This window comes from Sander lucioperca, chromosome 14, assembly GCF_008315115.2.
Source record: "Sander lucioperca isolate FBNREF2018 chromosome 14, SLUC_FBN_1.2, whole genome shotgun sequence".
NCBI lineage: Eukaryota > Metazoa > Chordata > Actinopteri > Perciformes > Percidae > Sander > Sander lucioperca.
In genome coordinates this window covers 19,873,876-19,898,212 of record NC_050186.1, presented here as the reverse complement: position 1 = coordinate 19,898,212, position 24,337 = coordinate 19,873,876, and the positions used below count along the sequence as shown (strand labels likewise).

At 39.1% G+C, this 24,337-nt stretch overlaps 2 protein-coding genes across 2 annotated transcripts in view; both read right to left on the bottom strand.

Annotated features, from left to right (window-relative positions):
- Positions 1 to 10,034, bottom strand: part of sall3b (spalt-like transcription factor 3b) — a 50,941-nt gene extending 40,907 nt beyond the window's left edge. Inside the window, exon 1 of the mRNA XM_035991214.1 lies at positions 9,931 to 10,034. Within this exon, the coding sequence (XP_035847107.1) occupies positions 9,931 to 9,964 (34 nt within the window). The 5' untranslated portion in view covers positions 9,965 to 10,034. The remainder of the gene's footprint in view (positions 1 to 9,930) is intronic.
- A 1,041-nt stretch (positions 10,035 to 11,075) lies between these two features.
- Positions 11,076 to 14,811, bottom strand: galr1a (galanin receptor 1a). The gene is made up of 3 exons (XM_031295734.2): positions 14,030 to 14,811; positions 13,574 to 13,639; positions 11,076 to 12,737 (listed from the first exon to the last, which is right to left on the bottom strand). Exons 1-3 carry the CDS (start codon positions 14,681 to 14,683, stop codon positions 12,384 to 12,386), a joined length of 1,074 nt encoding a protein of 357 aa, XP_031151594.1. The 5' UTR covers positions 14,684 to 14,811; the 3' UTR covers positions 11,076 to 12,383.
- Positions 14,812 to 24,337: the final 9,526 nt, after the last annotated feature.

Here is a 24,337-nt window from a genome sequence, read left to right as displayed (position 1 = left end):
TATACACAACACTCTGAAAGGAATAATGAGTACTTTTACTTTTGATACTCATAGTAAATTAGTATTTTTACATTATAGTAATGCTAATTCACTACTTCTTCCACCACTGGCTTCACAGTGTATTGTAACGGAACAGACTGACCTGATCCTTCATTAATAAACGCAAAATGTAAACTAGAAAAATTGGTTGTTTTCCACATATCAACAATTTATATATATCGATATCAAAAAAACATGTATTTTCTGTGCCGTCAGCCCAAATGCTCTTACATTTAAAACTCAAAACTATTCATTTGATCTGGAGATGCTGTTCCAGACAAATCAAAAAAGAAAGGTGGACTTTGGGCTAAATGTTTTGTTTGTTTGTTGGTGAAATTATTGTTTCAAAAGGTTAAGAATGAATTTATATGCCCAATATTTTAGTTAAGTCTGGATTTAGGCTGGAGTTTGGGGTGTCCATGGACATTCACAAGATACTTTTAAAAAGGATCATTATATGAAATAGGGTATTTAAAGTGATATCTCTATTTTTCATGTTAAATGTCATCCCCATGTCTTCCAAATTTCCCTTTTGAGAGTACTTGTATCCTCTTTTATGAAATATTGAATGGTCTTCAGGCTTCAGGCCTCCTCTGATCTCTTATCAATGACACACAAGGTGAAAAAACTAAAAGTCATCTGACCACATGATGCAGCCTGAGACAAGTGACTGTGAATCAGTTTTTCCTCAAAGATTTAAGTGTGTTTTTTTGTTTTATATCATTATAAACTGAATATCTTTGGATTTTGGGCAAAACAAGCAATTTGAAGACGTTAGTGGGAACTTGTGTTTGTGAGAATTTTTCACTATTTTCTGGCTGATAATTCGATTAAGATGAAGCATAAAAAAAATCAATATAAATGTTTATTAAGGCCCTATCTGGGTTTATGCGGTAGTCAACAGAACCTGTAGGAAATAGTGGGACAACATAACATGTTATTAAAATGAAAATAAAATCAACTTAAATATCCCCAATGTAGGAAAATAAATCAGAGGGGGAAATGAGTGAGAGTGTGAAAGTGCTTCTGTGGGGAATTATATGACTTTAATAAAACTGCCAAATGCATTACAAAGAAAATTAATTGTTCACCTTCTTTGAGGTAAAAAATGGAGCTTTGATCCAAACACTCGCTGCTGTGACTCAGTGTGTCACTCTAAAATAGTCTGTTGTCTTTCCGGCAAAAATCACGTCCTCCATCAGTGAGCCGACCATCAGAGCATCACTTCTGACAAACAGCTTATTGTTTTAGCCCAGAGAGACAGAGAGAGGGAGCACACAGTGGTGATAGTGGGTAATAGGGGACATAAAAAAATAATGATTAGCCTACTATGTAAATGGCAATTAAAGGACACTAAGTGCTGCAGGCGTTGTCCTTGCATTTCACGGTTGGTTTTGATAGGAACACACACAGCTGCTGAAAGCCTCTGGCCTCTGACACTCATTTGTCAAAATGAGGCAGAGGGGAGAAAAAAAATCTGGCACTATGCATTAAATCAATTACGTTTAATGAAGAAAAGTGATCAGAGTGATTAGTCCACATCCCAGTATCTAACCTGTATGTATACGTAGTACGAAACTAAATTACATTACTTTCTTTGCTTCTCTAAAACCCAAACTTTTGAGCCCAGTCCACACATCCTGAACAAAACACTGATAAATGATGGAAATGGTCAACAGTGAGTGCTGTGGTGTGCTGCAGAAAACGAGCATCATTAGTTTTACTTAAACTCAAAGGGCTCTCAGTGAAGTCGAAGGGGGGCTGTGTGAACTCAGAGATGACGAGGAAGAGAAGAAGAAGAAGAAGAAGAAGAAGAAGAAGAAGAAGAAGAAGAGAGAGGAAGAGACAACAAACAGCAATGGATGCACAGAGTTTGTCTAAATGCTCACTGATTTATCTCTTCAAACAGTCAGTGCACACAGAGATGGCAGAGGGAAATTGAAGATGATTTGCATAGAAGCGCCCTGCCACCTAGTGGAAGTTTACATGCAAAAGCACAGAAATGAGAACAAGAAAGACGTTAGGTTTACATTTAACTTCCTACTCATTGTTGGATAATTATGACCAAAATAACTTTAAATGCCAGAACACTTCAATAACAGAAAAGATAGGGACAATACAAAGAAGACGAAGAAAAGAAGAAGAAGAAGTTCCATAGAGATTGCTCAAATTTATCGAAAAAAAAAAAAGGCACAGTCATAAAAAGTTCAGATAATGCAGAAACGCTCATTATTAATGAGTGTTTAGTATAGATTTAATGAAAGTCTAAGTCTAATGAAAGTCAAGTTTTTTGCCTTCACCTCAAAAAAATGGAGGTGGATGGAGTATTATTTGTGGTAGTTAAAGCACTGATGAAGTACATTTGAATATAGTTAAACAGAAATGTCTCTTTCCATAAAACAAAAGTCCCGGTTCCTCTGGATCGTCCAGACAACACACTGTCAGTTTTAACTTAATTTGTTTGTTAACTGTTGTCCACATTGGTCTTTGGCTTCTCTCATAAGCATTAAAAATTAAATGAGGACAACAACAGGACTATTGTGTGGGACTATTTCTTCAGGTTCTTTCAGTTCACAATTTTGTTGATTTCCTCTGCTTTGAACACCACAAAAAGTCCATATACCTCTAATTCATTGGATTGGAGAAAGAAATCGTAATACCTGGGCAAAAAAAACCAACCAAATTTGCATGATACAATTATAAGGTTAAGTTTGATATGATTTGGGTGAACCAACCCTTTAAGCTGTCAGCACCCCATCAAACTGGTCTCTCAGACATGACCTCTGGGAGAGACAGGAAAGAGGTCTTTGTTCCCACCCGTGGAGACCAGTAATGAAGTGGACTGGCTTCCTACAGCAGCTCCTCTCAGGTGATCTCAGTGTGGACAAGAGAAGCGATCTGGACGTGAAGTCGCACTTGATTTCATTTTTCAGTGCCGATGAGATCTACAGCTGTTATCTGATGAAATTGAACAACCACGACTAAGCGAATAAAGCTCTTTTGAGAGCTCCCTAACAGAAATCCAGCACATCCCCCCCCTTTGTCCACCGTTTTGAATTCATTGGCCCCCTCTCGACAAGATGATAGGAATAATCTCACCAAGTGAGATTGACAGTTCATTTCAGAAATCAATATTTACAATTTACTTCTTTCAAAGTTCATTCTAGGAAAGGGCTCCATATTATCCACCTCCCAAATAAGCTGATCATATCTCCGCCGGCCCTGGAATGAGTTTCCTACCCAAAATGTGTCGTTTTTTTTCTCCTCCTCCCTCTCTCTCCCTCTCAGAAATCAATGTCTGCGTTTGTGCGCTTTAATCTGGCCTCTGATGACAGTAAATCTTTATCTGTTTCTGGGTGAGCAGCAGTGAGCGGCTGACACCATTTCCCATCAGAACAAAGAGCCAGGCCTGTGTGGACTCTGGGAGATACATGGGGCTCTAATGTGGCTGGACATGTTTCAGCAGGGCCATTAATCAGAGAGGGTGACAGCCAGACCTGCTGTGGTTGTCGTCAGCCCAGAGAGCCGCAGCATACTCAGAAAACTGAGGAGTCCAAGGCAGGTGGATAGAGATCAAACCTCAGGTCCTCTGTCACAACATGGGCCAAGATATTTCTATCTGAAAGCCCGTGTTCTCACCAGAAGTTTTTACTCAAAGAAATATCTACTAAGAATTAGAAATATATGGAGAAAGGTCCAATCCACATTGTGGAATCATTCAAATATTGAGCCATGGCACTGACAAACTTTTAAATAACAGGAGCCTTTAATTTATGTAGCCTACTCCGAAACAGACTCCCTGAATGCCTTTTTCTCGACTCACGTTTCACTCTCCACACCGCTGTCTTCAGACAAGAAGTCACGTCCTGAGATCGATAATGTTGTCAGACCCTTTTAGTAACAATCTCAGTCTGTCAGTAGCAAAACAAAAATCACTTTTATTGGACAAAAAGCAAGTCTCCACAACTGCCCCATTAGGTTACATTGCAGCACGGTTCGCGCAAGCTCGTCATTGCGATCTCGCTCAATACTGGACCAAATTCAAAGATTTTGGTCACATCAGTCTATTAGACACAAATGCATGGGGAAATGGGGTCTGGGCGTCAACCTGGACCCCACTGAAAACTTTAATAACGAAGCTTTCAGTCACTTCACGTCATCAGGGCAAATGTTTGACAAAAGGGGATCTCAAAGTTTATAATAAAAACCACGCCTGTGTTTTTTTCATGCAAGTACACATGGGAAATGCAGTTCACAATTGTTAAAAGCTCTAAATACATACAGTATAAAGCTCTGCAGATAAGTACGGTTTGGGTATCAGTACTCAATCGCTATCGATCAAAATAACCCAGTGCTGAGTAGTATCGAAATCTCTCCAGTCAAACTATACCTGCAATCGATCCTTTTTGTACCCAGTTCTAGATAAAAATGACTATTTGGTTCTGCTCGCAGCCAATCACCACAAGCGTTTGATTGGCCCACTACCGCAGCAGCGAGCCCTGGAGGCATTTTACGCAACTGAAGGCTTCCATTCACATGATGAGTATTGAATGAAGTAGGAAAAAAGGTACCAAATGAAGTAGTCTATTGGTACCGGTATCACTTTAATGGTACTGGTATTGTTACTGGTATCCTAATTTTTTAACGATACCCAGGCCTAGATCCAACACACCACAAAATCAATACAGAAATCCAAATAATGGATAGGTACAGTATATAATAAGGTATAATGTAGCATATTGGTCATATTACACATAAGCCCATGAAAACTTCAAATCCTAAGAATTCCTGTGTAACATTAAATATTTATGACTAAATAAGAAACAATCAATGTTTGAACAAGACTAAAGCCTGTTTTACAGTTCTGCGGAGGCTCCACGCAGAGCTTTCACCGTAGCCTACGTAGCCTGATGTTTATACTTGTGCGCTGGTGTGTGCGTCGAGCCGGCATGTGTGTGTGTGTGTGTGGGGAGTGCTCTGGACGGAGACTAGTGAAGGATATTAGAAGCACTGTGAGGGCTGAGCGTTACTGCACAGCCTCCAACTGAGCTTGAAGACGTAGATGTGACGTGAGCAACATGTCTGAAAGTTGTAAGTCTTCTGGTAGCTGTGCCAAGAGAAATCTTAATCATTCCGAATCTTGCAGAGATGGAGAGCGTAGGTATATGTAAGGAGATAACATAGGCACAGGCTAGTTATTGCTAACTAAAATGCTAGTTAACATTAGTAATTAAACTCAAACAGCTAATGTAAGTCAAAACTGCCTGCGAGCTTCTCCTGTACTATACGGTAATTCCTCTACTATGTGACAGTAAGTCGCGTGGTTATGACACAATCGTTAGCCTATTTTTACAAAAACGTCTGCTACGGGGCCATAACGTGAGATACAAGGTAATGGAGCCTTTTATACATTGTCGTGTTTCTTTAGAAATAAACAACGGACAAATAGAGTCTTTAAACGCTTCAGATGTAAAGTTATTCGCTGTCAAAGTGGCGCCAAAATGAATGGCAGTCAATGGAATGCTAACGGCGGGTGAGTGCTTGTTAGCATCAAAATGCCGCCATAGGAGCTACGCTTGCCAGACGCTCGCTTACCCCCTTGGGGAAATGCAACGCTACCAAGCCACAGCCGAGCAACGTGCGTGTCTGTGACGTGTAGTTAAAGTTTTTGAGAAGTGCACGTCAGGCTGCGGCGTAGGGTCCGGCGTAGACGCAGAGGGGTCTGCGGGGGTACGCCGTCGATTCTACGCACAACCATAAAACGCCCTTAAGAGTCCACAGCCGTGCTAGCCGCCCTGAGGCTAACACCAATATGCTAACATGCTCACAATCACAATGCTAACATGCTGATGTTTAGCAGGAAATCTCTACCATTTAACTGTCCTAGTTTAGCATGCAAACATTTGCTACTCAGCACTAAACACAAAGTACAGCTGATATTGATGGGGATGTATTTGATCGTAAACCAAAGTATAGGACAAATAAAAATGTCATGACAATCCATCCAACAGTTGTGGAGATATTTTAAAGCTGTTACACACCAACCAGACGGCCGACCGTCGGCAGAAAAGGGAGTCGGACTGATCAGTCGGGTCCCCGAGGTCCAAAAAAATGCCTCAAAAGACACTGAGGAGACGCAGACTTGAGCGTATGCTCTGCGCGAAACGTAATACGTCTCCATAACAGCAGGCGGCGCTTCTCTGTATTGTTTCCCAGAAAATTTAAACCGGCAGCTGATAGGATGAACGCGTCACGTGGGTCTTTTTTCTCTGGAAATTCACAGCCAGACTGTTATGGCGGCTTGTTCAGAATACGATCTCATATTGTACTAAAATAGTTCACTGAAACGTGTTTCTGAAAACATTTTAAGCGAGAAATAGGCCATGCAGCCATGCATCGGTCTTCATTTCAGATCGACAAAGGTCAGTTTAAAAGATTTTCGTCAGATTTTGAGAAGCTCATCTGTTCGCCATTTCCGGGTGAGTCCCGACTGCCCTGTCTCCGACTGAGCATGTCGGGTCGGCCAAAATAAAGGCTGACAGCTCCTCCGACGGACGACAGCACGGAACACACCGAACAGACTCGAGTCACTGACCTCGCCAGACTGTCCGACGGCCGATAATCGGGTTGGTGTGTCAGGGCCCTTAGTAGTCTGACTCAACGGATGTAGATTGTTGGGAATGAAATAGCAGCTTAGCGCCGCCCAGGATGGTTGTGATTGGTTTAAAGATATACAAACAGCCAGAGTGTTTTTTTTCCCCTATCCCAGAATAGATAGGTGGTGTAGCCAGTCCATACTGCAGCGCTGTCACAGCGCTGTGGAGATAGGTCTGGCAATGCAAGACTACTAGGATGGCTAAAAACTGAAGAACCGTCAATATAGACAACAATCAGGGAATTAAATAATGCAAATACATATCCTATTAGACGTAATAAAAGGGGAGGAGATATTGCTGGGAAACCATCATCAAGTACAGTAATGCAACTCACATCAAACTCCATCTAGTATAATGATCATATCTAAGTCAAAATGTATATTAATGTGTGCATCCAGTAGCTACAGTTCTCTTGGAAAAAGGTTTTTCTCCATGTCAAGTGCAGCTTCATCTCTATGTACATGACAATAGAGCTGCACATCTTGACTTTTAAAGCTTAGCAAAAATGTTTTTGTTTTTTTCTGAGTTTTATGCATGAGCACTGAAATGTCTCAGCTCACAAAATGAGAATATAATCACTTACCGGACACTAAATCCCCTAATGAGGTATACAATTCCAACATGATAGTTAAGGCCTACAAATACTGTACAATAAACTCATAGACTGTATTGCCTGGCCAGATTAATCCAGGGCTCATAAAACTGTCTAGCCCCTGATAACTCTGCTGTATATTCTCAACCTCTGTTTAATGAGTTTTTTGCTACAATATCCTACTGCTCCTCCTAGGTTAATTGTGTCATAATATGATTACATTTATGAATTAAGAATATAGTAATTTAATAGAATGGAATAGAAACATACAAGCACAGAAATAATGATATATAACTAATGTCTTCCAGTACATTTTGACACAAGGATCCTCAGGGTTAAGAACTAATGCAGTAGAGTCAACAGAGTCCTTTTGTCTGTTGATTGATGCATATTCCCAGATACATTACCAATTAAACTAGTAAAAACCAATTGCTCATGCTCACTTTACCCACTGGGTTATTCTGACTCACCTTCCTTGTATCAATGTGCATGTGCCGCTGTAATTTCAGTAGAACAAATTATGAAGAAAAGGCTAAATGAAATACAATCTCATATATCGATGCTGACATTTATATCACACCTAAACTTTAATGACGTAAATCCAAATATCTAAAACAAATCATAGCTGGAGGAGTGGAGCAAAAAGACACACAAAAACATAAAATACGCCACACAAACAATGACAAGTTACTCCGAGAACCCTGCAGTGAAGTCCAATGATGATTCATAATCTCCTCTGTATTAATAACACCACCTCCAGCACTGAAAGAATGGACTGCAGTAATATTTATTATTCAGCAGATTTATGACACCCCTCCAACGTACCAAACAAGGCTGAATAGCACACTCACTGTGGCTCCATGGGGAATTATTGGGTAGTAATCTATTGTTAAACAGCTTTTAGATTGATGGATGAAAACAGCCGCTAACTACACACAATCAATTCATATCTAATTAGCCCGTATTATTTATGACACTTTGAATAGGCGGGTTGAGAGTCTCAGGGGAGGGATAGAGACCTCAGCTGCCACAGAGGGAAATGAGGAATGGGAGAGGTTATCAGGCTGTGGTATTGATTAGCATAGAAGATCTACAAATTAATTTCCCACCAGAGGGGGGAGAAATCCAGGTTGAGTTAGGCGACACAGACAGGAAAATCACGATCCGCCAAAATCACACAAGAAGCCAAAGCAACTGGGATATTATTTCTGGAAGAACATGCTGCAATTTATGTTTTATTAAAAGCTTAGAGCCCCAGAAACTAAATTCCAAAGAGTTTATTTAAACATACACACAATATTTTATAGGGTACCTGATTTAAAGACATACATGAAACATACAAACATTCCCCAAAAACATGTGAAAAGATAAGAAAGAAAAGAAAAGAAACTCAGGACTAAATACTTGTACAAGCCTGCCATCTGCTGGTCAACTGAGGTTATTGCCACTTTTGAGCAAAGTCAAATATCCAATGTCTTTGTGTCTTCCCATTATCCTGATAAACATATAGATTCAGTCCTTTACCTTTGGTTTAAAGACCTCAGCAGCAGTAGGAATGGAAAAGGGATATCATACTCAAGTAAAGGTGTTACTATAAATACTTTTTACTCAAGTGAAAGGAGTCTACTTGTGTAAAGATGTACTACGATAAAAGTAGGCCTCGGTCAAAATGAAATGTGCTTATATATTGCATTACCTGCAGTGGTGGAATGTAACTAAGTACATTTACTCAAGTACTGTACTTAAGTACAAATTGTAGGTACTTTTACTTTACCTGAGTCTATTTTTTCATGGCACTTTCTACTTCTACTCCACTACATGTCAGAGAGAAATATTGTACTTTTTACTCCACTACATTAATCTGACAGCTTTAGTTACTAGTTACTTTATAATTTTAGATTTTTGCACACAAAACAAATGTATTTTTAAAATACGATGTTTTATTATAAATTAAAATACCCAACAATGTAGCGGCCTACAAGTCCTGCTGAAATGATTAGTCGATCAAACACTTAGTTTATTTACAGAACTGTTTTGATCGTATCCAGTTTCTAAAATTTACTTTTAATACTTTAAGTACATTTTTCTGATGATACTTACATACTTTTATTTAAGCAACATCTTCGATGCACTTTGATTTTTACAGTATGGTATTAGTACTACTACTAGATCAGAATACTTCTTCCACCACTAATTACATATCAGTATACTGTACACCAAAGACCCCTGGTGTCCAATGCAACAATAAGTTCCATGTCTATGCACACAACTGATTATCAGTTAGAAAATTTTCCTCAGTGCAGCCTCACTAAAATTAATAACCAGGAAAAAGAGACAAAACTCAGACAACTAAACAAAAAATATCAATAAATAAAGATGCTGGAATCCACGGCGGATGCAACAAGCATTATTGTGCCGTATTAATTAGGCCTAAACAACCTGACACTTCTTATAGAGTCAACAGCAGAATAAAACATCACCAGAGCAACAACGCAGAGCTGCTGAAGCCACCAACACACACACACACACACACACACACACACACACACACACACACACACACACATAGAATCATGTTAAAACTGCACGGTTTTTACACACCTTGCAGACGCTGTCATCTGTACAGTTTGTTGTTGAACTTACCTGTCTGAACATCATTCTTTCTCGTGCACCGCATAGTTCCTCAATCTGCTCCAGGTTCAACTTCTCTCCTCCTAAATTCTCAATGCAAAATCGAGTCAACTGATGCTCTCTGTCCCAGTATAACCAGTCCAATCCTCACACTAGGTTAAAGTTCCACCATGCCTATGTTAGCATATTAGCATTTTACCGGCGGGCATGCACCTGTTTACAGCATCTTGGGCGTGTTTGATTTCGGTCACTTAGCCTGCTGGCCGAATGGTGCATTAAATCAGTGATTGATTAAGGTAGATGCAAACTTGCTTTTTTTAACTATACAAAGGCTAAATAATGCAAACTATAATCCATAGACGTGATCCTTAATTTGATTGCCTTGTTGTGCTCATTGCAAGCCCCGTCCATGTGCGACCACACCCGAATATCCCCTGAAACTGAAACTGAACAACTGACATTCAGTGTAAGTCTATCTGTTCCGGAGCGTTAGCTGAGTGCAGAGTGCCACCTTCATGAGGCTCTGCCACACCAGCAGCTCAGATGAACAGACACACAGGTGTACAGAGAGAGAGGTCAACAGACAGACAGGTGTACAGACAGAGAAGTGAACAGACAGACAGGTGTAGAGAAAGACAGATGAACAGACAGAGAGGTGAGCAGACAGACAGGTGTACAGACAGACAGGTGTACAGAAAGAAAAGTGAACAGACAGACAGGTGTACAGACAGACAGGTGATTAGACAGCAAAACACTGGACATTTTGAATTTGCGACATCTGCCTTTTCAATCACATTAAATTAAATTATTAAATGTAAGGCCTGGTTAATAATAATAGGTGTCATTTGCTAATTGCTACCTAATGCTCACCATTAAGTACTCCAAGAATGTTTCAATAGTGCTGATTGCACTTACAGAGTACTAGAGGTATGCATCGAAGCTGAGCGAGCAGAAGGTGAATTTCATTTTATATTGAAATGAGGTTATTGGCTGCATAATAACTGTTCATTTTCATGTTTTTTAAGACCTGAGATGAGATAAAAGAAGATAGTTATTCAACAGGAACTGTTAGTGGAGGTAAAGCAGCTGAGAAACCAGAAAAAAACACAAACATCATCAATAATGTTCTGTATAATGTTAAAACTCAAGTTTTGTCAGACGTTTAATATCTTTATTTAGACGTATTGAAAAGAAAACACACAAAAACAAGAAAACAACACACATCCAAAATCCAAAAAAGATATTATTCTGTCATATTTCTGCTGCCAAAGACCTGACAGCGTCTCTGCAGTAAGAACAGTTTTTACAAGTCATTTTGAGTGTTTTGGCTTTGAGTAACAGCAGGGTGTCTTATGCAACCCAGGATATTAAAATCAAAACTCATATTTTTAAGCAACCTGACTACCAATGTATAGTGTACCTGCATTTAAGAAACACCTCTAAGTGTGCACTGTTTCTTTATAGTAAATCTCATTTCCATACATGAAATCCGCTCATGCTTTGCATAAAACCCTGTTTTTCAAATGCAAATCCCTTTTCTCTCTGTAGACTCTCTCTCTCAGTATGAAAGGCTAGGCTGCTTTAACATACTGTATGGATAATGGCTGCAGGGGGTAGAGAGGAACATGCAGCATTACCTGTTTGCAAAAGTCATTTTAATCAAATTCAGCCTTGGGGATAAACAGGAAACTGTAATCTGTACAGATCAGAGAGCCAGGTAAACCAGATCTGGTAAAACTGATTAAATCCAAACAAACTGTAGCATGTCACGGATTAGAGTTGTGCTAATGCATGTACAGTATGAGCATTTTTGTTTTGAATATGAGTAAATAATTGATTTGTTTGTATTATTATTATTATTATTATTATTATTATTTATTAATCTATTTGTATAAATCATTCACTCACAACAAAAAATAGTGTACACTTGTTTATGTGGGCTAACTTGAATGCATTTATTTGCTTATAATAAAAGCCAAAAATGTGAAAACATTTTACAGTGACGTTAAGTTTAAGAGTACAGACACTAAATCAGAGGTTCCCATTAGCAGAATAGGGAAAATCCAACATGTACAGTAGGTTTTAAGTATGCATCTGCATGTTTGACTGTGGAAGATATATTAGAGAGAAATAGGACAAAAGACTACTGAAAACCATTAAGGAATTTCCAATGAGATCAACTTCCCAGACACTTACAATAACTACATCAGGAGTACCTTATTTATAAAATGTGTATGTGTATGTGTTTAAAATGTGGTGACACTAATGAGTAATGTTACTGAGTTTGATAGAGCTCCCTGCCAGTGATTCAGCCCAATTCAAGCACAGCTGTTTACATTATGTTAAAAAGAAATATATATCAGTAATGTGGGTTTTTTCCATCTCAAATATCAATATGTATTGGATTTAAAAATCCAGGATCTTTATACAGAAAACAGAAGATGCTCTCAACACCAGCAGCGACATCAGAGCATTTTGCTGATCTGAGAGTCATGACCTTTGTAAGTCACACTGATGTTAGTGGACGGTGCCGTCTCCATCCGGCTGCGGAGCTCCCTGGTGTTTTTCACGGGACACTTGCTGGGCAGCCGGCACCAGAAAACCTGCTTGTAGGAGTTCCTGAAGTTCTCTGACAGGAAAGCGTAGATTATGGGGTTGACGGAGGAGTTGCTGTAGGCCAAGCAGTGAGCCACCATCCTGAACAGGAAGGAGGCCTGGTTCAGGGGGAAAGAGCCAAACTCCACCCACAGGTGAACGATGTGGTGAGGCAACCAAGACAGGCAGAAGACCACGACCACCACCAGGACTGTCTGGGCAGTCTGCAGAGATAATGCTTGGTAATTGTTATCAAATGTACACGGTAACTAGACCGTCTGTGCAGGAGGAGTAACACGAGATAACGATGAGAAACATAAGGTAAAGTAAAATAATAATAGACAGGTATTTTATGGATAGTCCAGATACTCAAATACAAGATGACAAAACACATATTTCTACTGAGTGAATTCCATTACCAACTAGACTTTTCACACAAGGTCACTTCCCCACAAGGCCTCTTCACTTATATTTTCAGCGATGTAGTGCATAATGTGTGCAAGTAGTGCTGCAAGTAACATTTTCTTTCATTATTAATCTGCCAATTATTTTCTCAATTATCATTTAGTCTATGAAATGGCAGAAAGAAGTAACAACTGCCCATCCCAGTTTCTCAGAATCAAATAACGTCTTCAAATGTCACATTTTGTCCGACCAGCTGTCCAAAACCTAAAGATATTTCCAATATTTCATTTACTATCATATATATGAGAAAGAAAAGTAGCAAATCCTCACATTTGAGAAGCCGGAACCAGTAGATGTATGGCATTTTTGATTGAAAAATGAAACGATGATTGATTATCGAAATAGTTGCATTTTTACGATCAAGCTAATCAATTAATCATTTCAGCTCTATATGCAAGTCTACAGTGTGCAGTCATTCTTTTCAATGAGAATTGTGCACACTTGCTTTTCAAGCATCACTACAGCACAGACCTGATCCATCATTGAACTATCAGTCATACAAGAAGAAATCAGGGAAGCATTTCCCCATTATACCATTGGCCCATTATTGTATAACATGTTGAACATATAGAGACAGAAATAAGCTCCCACCAACCTTCTTTTTGGAGAGCTCTGATTTTTTGGACACATTCTTCAACTTTTTGTGCAGATGGTTTAAAACCTGCAATAATAAAAGTGTGATAAAAGATAAAGGCTGTAAATATGTTGTTTTTTCTATTTTAAAAATATCTTAAATATGTTCTATAACATAATTAATCAATGCAGCACCAGCTACCAGAGTTAATACACTTTTGCATATCATTACACATGCATCCAGATGTATGTCAGCTGCTTAGACAGATAATGTTTCAGTGATCATTTGTCAATTTCAAACAACTGTGGCTGAAAAGTCAACATTTTTACACTAGAAATGACTTTATGGGAATTAAAGCCACAATTTCACATCATGTTTAACTTTGCAGGTATCTAAATTTGGTGTGAACTGTCAAATATGTATCATTAACACTGTAGATTTATGCGCATTCGTTCACTCTGATTCATGCTCACCCACCTTTGCATAACAGACAGATATCAAAGTGAGAGGCAGTAGGTATCCAAAAACAAAAGTGCACATCACGTAGACTTTCCTCTGGTGATCCGGCCAAACCTCCCAGCAGAAGGTGTTGTTGTCCTCCCTCACCACGATGCCCTGGTAGTGCGCAACGGGAGCTGCCATGGCCAGAGACAGGATCCAGATCATCACCACTCCGAACATGGCGTGCCTCCCCACCCGGATCGATGAGGATTTCCTGGCGTGGACGATGGCCACGTAACGGTCCACGGACATCGCCGACAGAGTGAAAATACTGACCAGCATGGACACGGTGAAGAAATAGTGGATGAACTTGCAGATGAATGCTCCCAGCACCCATGTGGGCAGCATATAGATGGTGGACTGGAAGGGGACGCAGAAGAGGAGGTAGGACAGGTCCGCCACGCTCAGGTTGAGGATGAAGATGTTGGTTGTGCTCCTCGGTTGTCCCGGTTTACTGCGTGCCAGCACCGTGATCACCATGGTGTTCCCGAGCACTCCGAGGATGAAAATAAGTCCAAATATCAGAAGAGAAATAAAGTTATCTACACCCATCCCCAGTACAGGTTTACCTGGCAGCCTCACGGTGTTGCTGTTGAAATGCTGGCTTTGGTTTTCCAACTGTAGCTCCATCTTTTTCCACTATTCAAGAAAAGTTACATGTTGATATAAAGCATGCATATCTTCCACGTGAAGCTCGGATTGGATTTTCTCTTGAATAAAGGTTGGATGGAGCTCATGCGTTTGCAGGCTGCTCCTAAGCAACGTCACCGTGTTGTGCGCAACACAGCCAACCAATACCTTTCCACTGTTTCCAGTGACCTGCAGCCAGTGGAATGGGAATAAACAGAAATCCTCTTATACACTGTTTAAACCATTAACAACATAGTTCACCAAGCATTCAGTCTTACTTTATGAAAACAAGTTAATAAACACATGTTGACAAATGTGTTACCAAACATGATGTATCAGAGATTCATATAAGGTAAATATGTATTTATAATAGGTAATTGTTTTGCAATATTTGTAGAAATACAAACTCATTATATATTTCACAATTATTACATGCATATAAGATAGCCACATACATGTGCCTGTGAGATAGTCCACCCCCATTCCCATCCCCCCAGCTGTGCCTATCTATTCCTCTTCCTTGTTTAAAAGGTACAGACTTATTTCAAACAAATTCACAATATTCATAATTATTTTGCACTAAGAAAACACAAGATATCAAAAGTGTGGCATTGTATAATTAATTATGATGAACTGTACAATGAATGTGTCTGCCAACATTAAAGAAGCCTTTCGTTTTTGTTTTGTTTCATTAAAGAGTGCACTTCAGTCTAATATAATGAATGGATTTGGACATTTTCTGAGAAAGATACTAATATTTATTCTGCTGGTCTTAGAGCACAACTTTATCAGGTCTCACTGTCTGCATCAGTAATTCATCAACTGTTCACTGATTCATTATAAAAGATTTACTCAGTACACATACATATTAATACATGTATAAATGCTTATCTATGTATAAATATTTATTTCAAATATACTATTCCAGTTTGATCTGGATTATCAGAACATTGCAGTATTGGTTTTGCACAACCAATTTCATTAAGGGAAGGGATGTGTAGGATCCAGCATTGTTGGAGCTTTACCAATTCTAGGACTTAAAAGTCAGGATATCGTGGCCTCTGTTGCACAGAGTTGTTCTGTAACAAGACGTCGAATGCTAATACAAATTTCATGATCCATCCAAAAGTTGTTGAGATATTTCAGACCGCTTGACCAACAGACCAACATTACCATCCCTAGAGCCATGCCACTAGCATTGCTAAAATCTGTATCTCAGAAGTCCCCCAAACTTATGGAAGTACAAAATTAAATTAGTGGATTTGCCGGTTCATTTTCCTGAAATATTTAACATGAGCTACTTCTCAACCAGCACATTGTAGTAACATTAAGCTGGATCGGTATTCATATGTATCAATAAATGAGATCTCTGCTGTATTACTGTGTTGCAAAGTGGCATGTAATTAATCACAAAACGATGCCTTGTGGGGGGTGTTGAGAATAGCTGGACATTATACCCGGCTGAACCCTACTGAACCCGACCGAACCCGATCCTAGCATTAAGAATCTTCTTGTAAGGAACATTTTGATTTAATCCTTCTAAAACGGCTTCTTCTCAAGAGTCAAATATTAAACATATAAGTGAACGTGCACAGACTCAGCCAGGAAATACTTTCTCATTTTTCTCATTTCCATCGATCGTCCCCAGCCTTCAGCCTGTGTTATTGATCTGCTCTGATCAGGTCTGGGAACAGCTGTATGATCATTATGCAAGCATTTGAGTCTCAGGCGGACCAATGCTGAGAGATCTGCCCCAGGGATAACCATCTGGAAATGACGACAGAGATGATGCACATGCTATGTAACCTGAGAGCAGAGGCTGATGTTATCTTGGGGTCCACTTGTCCTCAGACGATTGTACACATTTGAAGCTGTTATCGATTATGCGCCTGCTTAATTTGCTGGTGTTAATCAGGTAAATTCAACACAGACACTATACTCTTATGAAGATGAGGATGGTAATGATACTGATGAAGATGGTGGTGATGGTTTGGATCTTAGTCTTTCAGAAAACTAATAGCAGTCATTATATCACAGGCTTATTATACTTTGGGGAGCAGGGCAGCTGCTTTGTAATTGGTTCATGTCCTGAAGCAGCCTGACGTTTCCATGGTGACTCTTTACTCTATCGACCGAGATGTTATCCATCTTTCTGCTGGGTAGAAGAAAGGCCCACTGAAACTTTAAGACAGCATCCAATTTTCCAAGAAATATATCAATTATTCCTGCAGAATTGTGACACAGCTGTTAATAACATAGATGGAGTAAATTGTCCTGTTTTTAATTATTGGCACTGTCCATGGTGCTGAAATAATTCAGCACTCATCAGCTCATCCGTCATCAGCTCATAACCCTAAACCAGTGTCAGCTCATCTGTCCGTTTAAGAATGACATCCCTCCTCTCTGCAGATTTGTGTAGTGAAGGTGCTCTTAAAGAGGAAAAAAAAACGAATAACCGAAAACAAAAAGTTCTTCCCGGACTCCTTGGTCTTATGTGAGGGAATAACATTTATTTCTGGTGCATTGTATAGAGTCCCCTGTATCATAAATCTGGTTTTACATTACTTGTCATTTAGCTGACGCTTTTATCCAAAGCAACTTACAATTGCTATATATGTCAGAGGTTGCATGTCTCTGGAGCAACTAAGGGTTATGTGTCTTGCTCAGGGACACTTTGGTTGAGGTATCGCAGTGGGAATCTAACCCAGGTCTCCCACACCAAAAGCATGTGTCATATCCACTGCACCATCACCACCCGTTTATTATTTCTGCGCTTGTGAAGATCCTACGCAGTCAAAACCAGACTAAAGAAAGCCTTTTAATATACAAGTTTTACTGTCTAAGAATGTCTGAAGAATGAATTATTTTTTGTGTTCCAAAAGTCTTTTCAACCTATTATACCTAATATTTACTGAATGTTATACGTTTGTACATTCTTTTATTTTCTTTATCAAGTGTGTTTTATTAACTTTTCCAATACAGTACATAATGACATAATGCAACAGAAGACAAAAATCTTACAGTAAATCAGTGAAGAACCGATAACAGAACAAACAGAACACATCTGTGCACAGTCCTTGCGATTAGAAATTAAATGCATTTTTCAAATCAGGCCTTGTCTGACTCTTCCAATGGTGGACCCTCATCATTGAAGCGTTAATAAAGCCTGCTAATGCCAGTCCAAATTATTCTTTAGGTATACTCCATGGTTATGGATGGATTAAGAGACTATGGGCACAGACATGCAAAGGGCCCCACCATCTTTTCTACATTAGAGCAAGACACAGACTTGTGATGCTTTTGCCATTTTGTTATTTTGCATCTGTTTGTAGTTGTTACACATCTTTCTGTGGTTTTGTGTCTCTTTATAGTCGTTTTGTATTTCTTTGCAGTTGCTTTACGTCTCTTTGTGGTCTTTCTGTTTCTTTGTGTTCACTTTGCATCTCTTTGTGGTCGGTACTGTATGTGTCTTTTCGAGTGACATTTTGCAGGTGAAGGCCAGGGGGAGCCCTGACACTTTGGGCCGGTTCCCGGTAGGCCCATTCAGTAGTCCATCCATGCCCGTGCTCCAGACTAATCTCCTAATAAACGCAGCTGGGGAGATTCTGGCAGCTGTTAATGCAACCATTTTCCAAAACTTTTGATTACTGTTTTCCAAAGAGAAGAAACTAATAAACATTCCCAAATCAAATAAAGGAAAACACCTGCTACATTTTAAACATCCAACAGTATTTATCGCCCATGAGTCCCATTTTTTAGCCACGCTACTTTTTGTTAACATTGTCATTCGGTTTGTCCCAATTGTAATTGTATCGCTCAAGTTTTTCTTTCTGCTAATCGAGAGTCTAATTGCGATTGACAAATGAAGAAGTGAAGAAAAGAAGTCACAAAGAAGCAAACTAATGAAGTCTTAATACACTGTACACAGTAATCTCATGATATCATACCACAAAAGCAGTGTCACTGCATCATCTTCCTCCCACCTCTATGTGATGTTCTTTACCAACCTTGTTAGAGACTTAAGAAGATAAGCTGCTTTGGACCCTGCTGCTCTTCCTCTCAGGTAGTTAGCCCTTTAGCTCAGACCTGTTGTTACCATGACACTGAGGCATGAGAGGAGACCACAGCCACAGCTCATCCATTTAACCCAATTATTTGAAATGGACTCACCTTGCTTGCTATATAGCTGGGAGCTGCAGATTGCCATTTGGGTGATTTAGTCCAGTGTTCTGTTCTCTTCTGTTTTGTTTTGGTCAGATGTAAAAACAGTATGTCTTTAGATTGTAGTGGTTGTTTGTGAGTCTGGGAGATAAAAATGAGGATGATAATGTCACTTTAAGTGTGTTAGTCTTTCTGATCAAGCTGGCATCAATCTTCAGTGTCTGAAAACTGAAAATGTTATTCTGCAAAAACATTTCTTTCTTTTAATTTACTGGGTATTTTTCACAAATTCTGCAATGAATGCATTCAATTTATTTCTGAAATGTATTCTCACAATGTGTGTGTGTGTGTGTGTGTGTGTGTGTGTGTGTGTGTGTGTGTGTGTGTGTGTGTGTGTGTGTGTGTGTGTGTGTGTGTGTGTGTGTGTGTGTTCAGAAAGGTGTTGATTACCATTAAATTCACACTTTTCTAACACAGTCTCAGTGGAATGAAATAACTGTTCATTGCAGGCTGTTGAAGCTTAATAAATAATCAAGTGTTTATATTTTGTCAACCTGGTGCACGTTCATGCACATCGCAGTTCCTCACACCAGCAGTAGAGGGAGTGAGGGAGGTTTGCCCCTACACTCATGTCTTTACAATGTGATTCATCTGTCTCAAGTGCAAAGACAAACAGGTCTGTTATCAGATGGTGTCTGGAGCCAGAGGACATTTATTTTAAAACCTTTATTTGCTGCAAATAAATGTGTTGAACATGTGTGCTCAGTGTCACCACACACTCACACACTCACACAGGGAGCTGAAGCCCACCCCGGCCTCTGAGCTCTTCCACTGAAGCAAATGCAGATTAAAGTTGTTTACTCAGTCGCACACAGCCACTTCCATATTCTGTACATGCAACATGGCGGTTCATTAAGTATTGAAGTGAAATATTGGTTTGTGCTGGGAACATGCTATTGTCAAACATGGCATCTGAAGTCATTTGTTCTAAATGAATGAATGAATGAACTTTATTTATATAGTGCCTTTCAATGGAAAAGTCTGTGTCCACCTTAACATAACCAACAGATGTGAGGCAGAATAATGAGTAAAGAGAAAGAAAGAGAAGGACATGACTGTAAACTTAAAAAAAATACATATTTCATTAGTCAATTACACACATTTTTATATGAATAGTTTCCTGCACATGATACTCTTATTGCTATAAAATTGTTTAAAGAATTATGGTCATGTAATCAGATAATTATTTAGTTTTAACATGTTATGGATAAATAAAGTGAAAAGCTAAAAGTATATTAAGGCCATCTACTGTATGTCAAAATGATATATCATACAGAAAGTTGTGATCATTCTCTGATGTCTGCCAAAGATAACAGACTATGATACCCATATTACCCGAAAATGGCTGAAATCACATCCATTTGTAGGGTGTCATGCTTTTCTTTCACATATCTAATGGTGTAGTGAAACTCCTGAAGGTGAATGCAAAGATAGAAATGGAAAAAAAGCTACCAAAAAGAAGCAAAATGATTGAAGATCATCAGTGTGTAGCTTCTCTTCTTTTCTGACATTTTCTGTAAAATCTGAAAAAGTCTCCTGTTTGCATCAATCCTTTATTTACAGAAGCAGTGGCTCAAAAATATCCTCTGGGCCTCAGTTTGAAACAAGAGAGCATGATATTGTTGAGATGCTAAACAAATGATAGCATTATGCTTGATCCCTGGCGAAAGATCCTGCCAAATGTTGATGAAATCGTTGGCTTTCGACCACCAAGACATTTGCATTGAGTTGTTTACCGGCCAAAAGGAACACTGTGAGGACGCACTGTGGGAAAATAAACCATTCACATCTTACGGCTGATCCTATTAGTTCAAACAATGGGAATTTAAAGGAGACAATGCAACGCAAAATGAGTCAGAAAATCAGCAGCATGCCAAGTTTTGTTGGCTTTTAAGGCCATGGTTAGTTATTTATCGAATACAAAATGTAAAGTTAGACACAATCACATGTTTCATCAAAAGGAGAAAGTGTGTGTGAGACTTTCCTTGGCCTGAGCGTCCGCTGAATGGTTACATCAGTTGCTGAGGATCATAGCTATGTTGTCATCTACGTTATAGGCGGCAGGGACTGCAGCATGAAGACATGAAGAGGTCATCCAGGGTGACAAAGACACACAACAACACAAAGGCTTTTCACTCTCAAAGCCAATTATTGGCCCCTGATTACAGATAGAATCACGTATTCCTAATTTTACCTTGAGCGGTTATCATCCCTGCTGGATTTGAGAAAAAATAAGCAGAACAAAGCTCTTTGATACTTCAACAATGAACTTATGTAAATACAGTCTGATATCTGCAGACGTCAAGGCTTTATAGCTTTCATAAAAACGTCAGCGAATGAAAAAAAACAAATCCTCTGTTGTGTAACAGCAGCTTTCAGGGTCAGACTGCTGAAGAACACATTTGACGCATTTAACACTCACAAATGGTTTCACTGCTTTTGATAGCATCAAACTTATTCTTACAGAGGTTTCAGAAGTCAAAATGTTTTAACTAATTACTGTTAAAGCCAAAACGTTCAGTTGCTGCATATGTGATAGGACAGAGGAAGGCTTTCTTTATCCTTCTCTCCAGAAGCAGATAGATATTCAGCTGCCTCTCTGAGTGGGCGTCTTTGGTCTAGATTGACATTCCTGCCGGGGTTCAAGGATATCTCCCATGTTTGTGTCCCACAGCTCTCTTGCAATGGTTGCTATTGTTTCCCCTGCGCTCAGCCTCAAACTTCCAGCCCCAGGAACAAATCCAAGACTCTTCTGGACACGAGGGCAGAAGCAGTGTGATCAGCCCACTCTCTGCATTCCCGTATCCTACCTCTGTCAGGCCCGTGGGTGCTGCGCTGAGGCTCGGCCCTGCAGGACAAACAGACAGAGCACTGTGTACGAGGCAGAGTGGACAAACATGTCTCCCTCTGAATCTATCCACATTTTACTGTGTTTATACAGGAAACTATGCAGCTATGTAGCCTCCATAGACTTCAATGATATGGCCGCTCATGTTCAGATAAAATTTTCACCCACTTTTGTATTCAGGATTCCTCAGCGGATGAGTTCAAATAAAGGCCTTGACTTTCTCCATTGACGAGGATTTAGATTTTCTGTAAATCGTGTCTAATTTTTGCTGGATGCTCTCTATTTGAGGCTCATGATTCATCAAAAGGACATAGTTGTTTTCCATTCAATTCAGTCAATCTGTAACCAGTCAGTAATCCAGTAATTCTCCAAAGCATGCCATGAATCCTCAGAATATTGATTTATTTAGATGTGCTCCAAATGTATAACCTTATATAGTTCCATAGTCTTTAAAATAAACATTTTTCTGTCAAACCTTATTTGAAATAAACATTTGTGTTGTGTTTTCAGGCTGACAAAAATGCTCAAATTAACAAGACGCGGATTTGATGTTACATTTTTTGGTTATATTCTTTCCTGTTGGGAGACTACAAGAAAATGTGATTTCCTTTTTGGGGTGTTAACTGCGGTGGCCGACAGGGGCAAACACTTAAGAAAACTCATGCAAATAGACAAAACACAAATTAAGAATACTTCATTAATTTGACAACACATGCGCAGCATTTAGCAAACACGCAAAACACAACCAAATAGGCTACACAAATGCGCTGCAAATACAGAAACGATGCAAAATGAAAAGCACACAAACCCCCAAAACAGATTCAATAGAAAAACACTGCATCCAGTTTACACAACAGAAGGCGAGGCTATGTCAGAGTGGATATTTAGTTTTCTTAGGCTATGTTTAGACGGAAACAATCTGAAGAGAAAACGCAAAAGTGGCATGTCGTTCTCACTTTCTATTCCGCGTTTAGACGAGCGTTGTGGACACACACACACACACACACACACACACACACACACACACACACACACACACACACATCACTTTTTTAAGAAAAGCACATCTGATAAAATATTTTGTCATTTTCACCTGCGAGAGTATTGTAAACAGGACCTCCTTTTTTTTTTAACTAGATTTGTGTTCTACTTTTCAGTAACATATGGGCTTTTAACTAGTGTTAACTAGCGATCTCTTGAAGTCAGTCTCTACACGGTAGCCTGTTGCTTATTTATAATACTGTAAATACTTTTCTTCTCGTTTCCTAAACAAACCTCTCATCTGCTCTCTCTGTGGGGTCACAAATCAAGCTATACCGCTCCCCCGAGTTTGTGTATTTGCAGCGTGTTTGCTAAATGCTGTGCATGTGTTGTCAAATTAATGAAGATTTATTCTTAATTTGCTTGTGTTTTTTGAGTTGCGGTGCGTTTGCTCCTGTCGGCCATCGTAGATAACATGAAAAAACAAGTTAAAACTAAACCAGATTAAGGGGCTCTAAAGTGGCTGTACATTAGACTTTTGAGGCACTAGGCTGACGCTAACATCAGCATGCTAACATACTAACATAACAATACTAACATGCTGATGTTAAGCAAGCATAATGTTTACCATGTTCCCCATGTGATTTTAGCATATTACCATGCTAACATTTGCTACTTAGCACTTAACACAAAGTACAGCTGAGGATGATGGGAATAGCAAAATTTGTGCAGGTATTTGGTCATAAAACAAATAATGGACAAATTGACATGTTGACCTGATGATGTCAACGCTAAATTAAGTCATGGGATGATCAAAGTTATAACAATTTATCCAGAAAGGGAACATTAATGCCTGCACTGAATTTCATGTCAGTTTATCCAATAGTGTTATAGATATTTCACTAAAAATAAAACCACAAAATCTCAAAGTCATTAGGATTTATCATCTGAGAAACCTGAATGTCTGTACAATATTTTGTGCCAATGGATCTAGTAGATGTTGAGATATTTCACTGGATAAGTGAAAACTTTAACCTGCTGGAGTCAAAGGAAAATACAGGGGATCACCAAGGTCAGCAGGATTCATCTTCTGGGGACAATGAATGTATGATCCAATTTTCATGGCAATCTAATAGTTGTTGAGATATTTCAGCCTGGACAAAAGCAGCTGACTTTGCTTACCCAACAACCATGCTGCTAATAAATGGCTTTTGAAAAAAATAATCATAGTCATATAATCATAAAAAGATCATAGTTGTTTGAAATTCAATAAATCATCCTGGCCATTTTGCAAAGCATGCCATATTTATTTGATTCATAGCTTAATTGTTCCTCAATCTCTGTGGGTCCATAAATGGAAAGCAGGTTAAGTATTATGTGTCTCACATCATACCGCTGATTCGTGCTGCATCTGAAGAAACATGGAGTCTGTCGACTGGGAAATCCACCCAGAAATCATCTCTCCTCTGTCTCCTTTACTCTCTAATCTTGTTTTAGCAAAAAACTGAAAATAGAAGATTGGTCTGCTGGATTCCACAGTCTTCTTATATAATGTTTTATATAGAAATGATGCCAAAGGCATTTATTTAAAATTAGTATTTTGG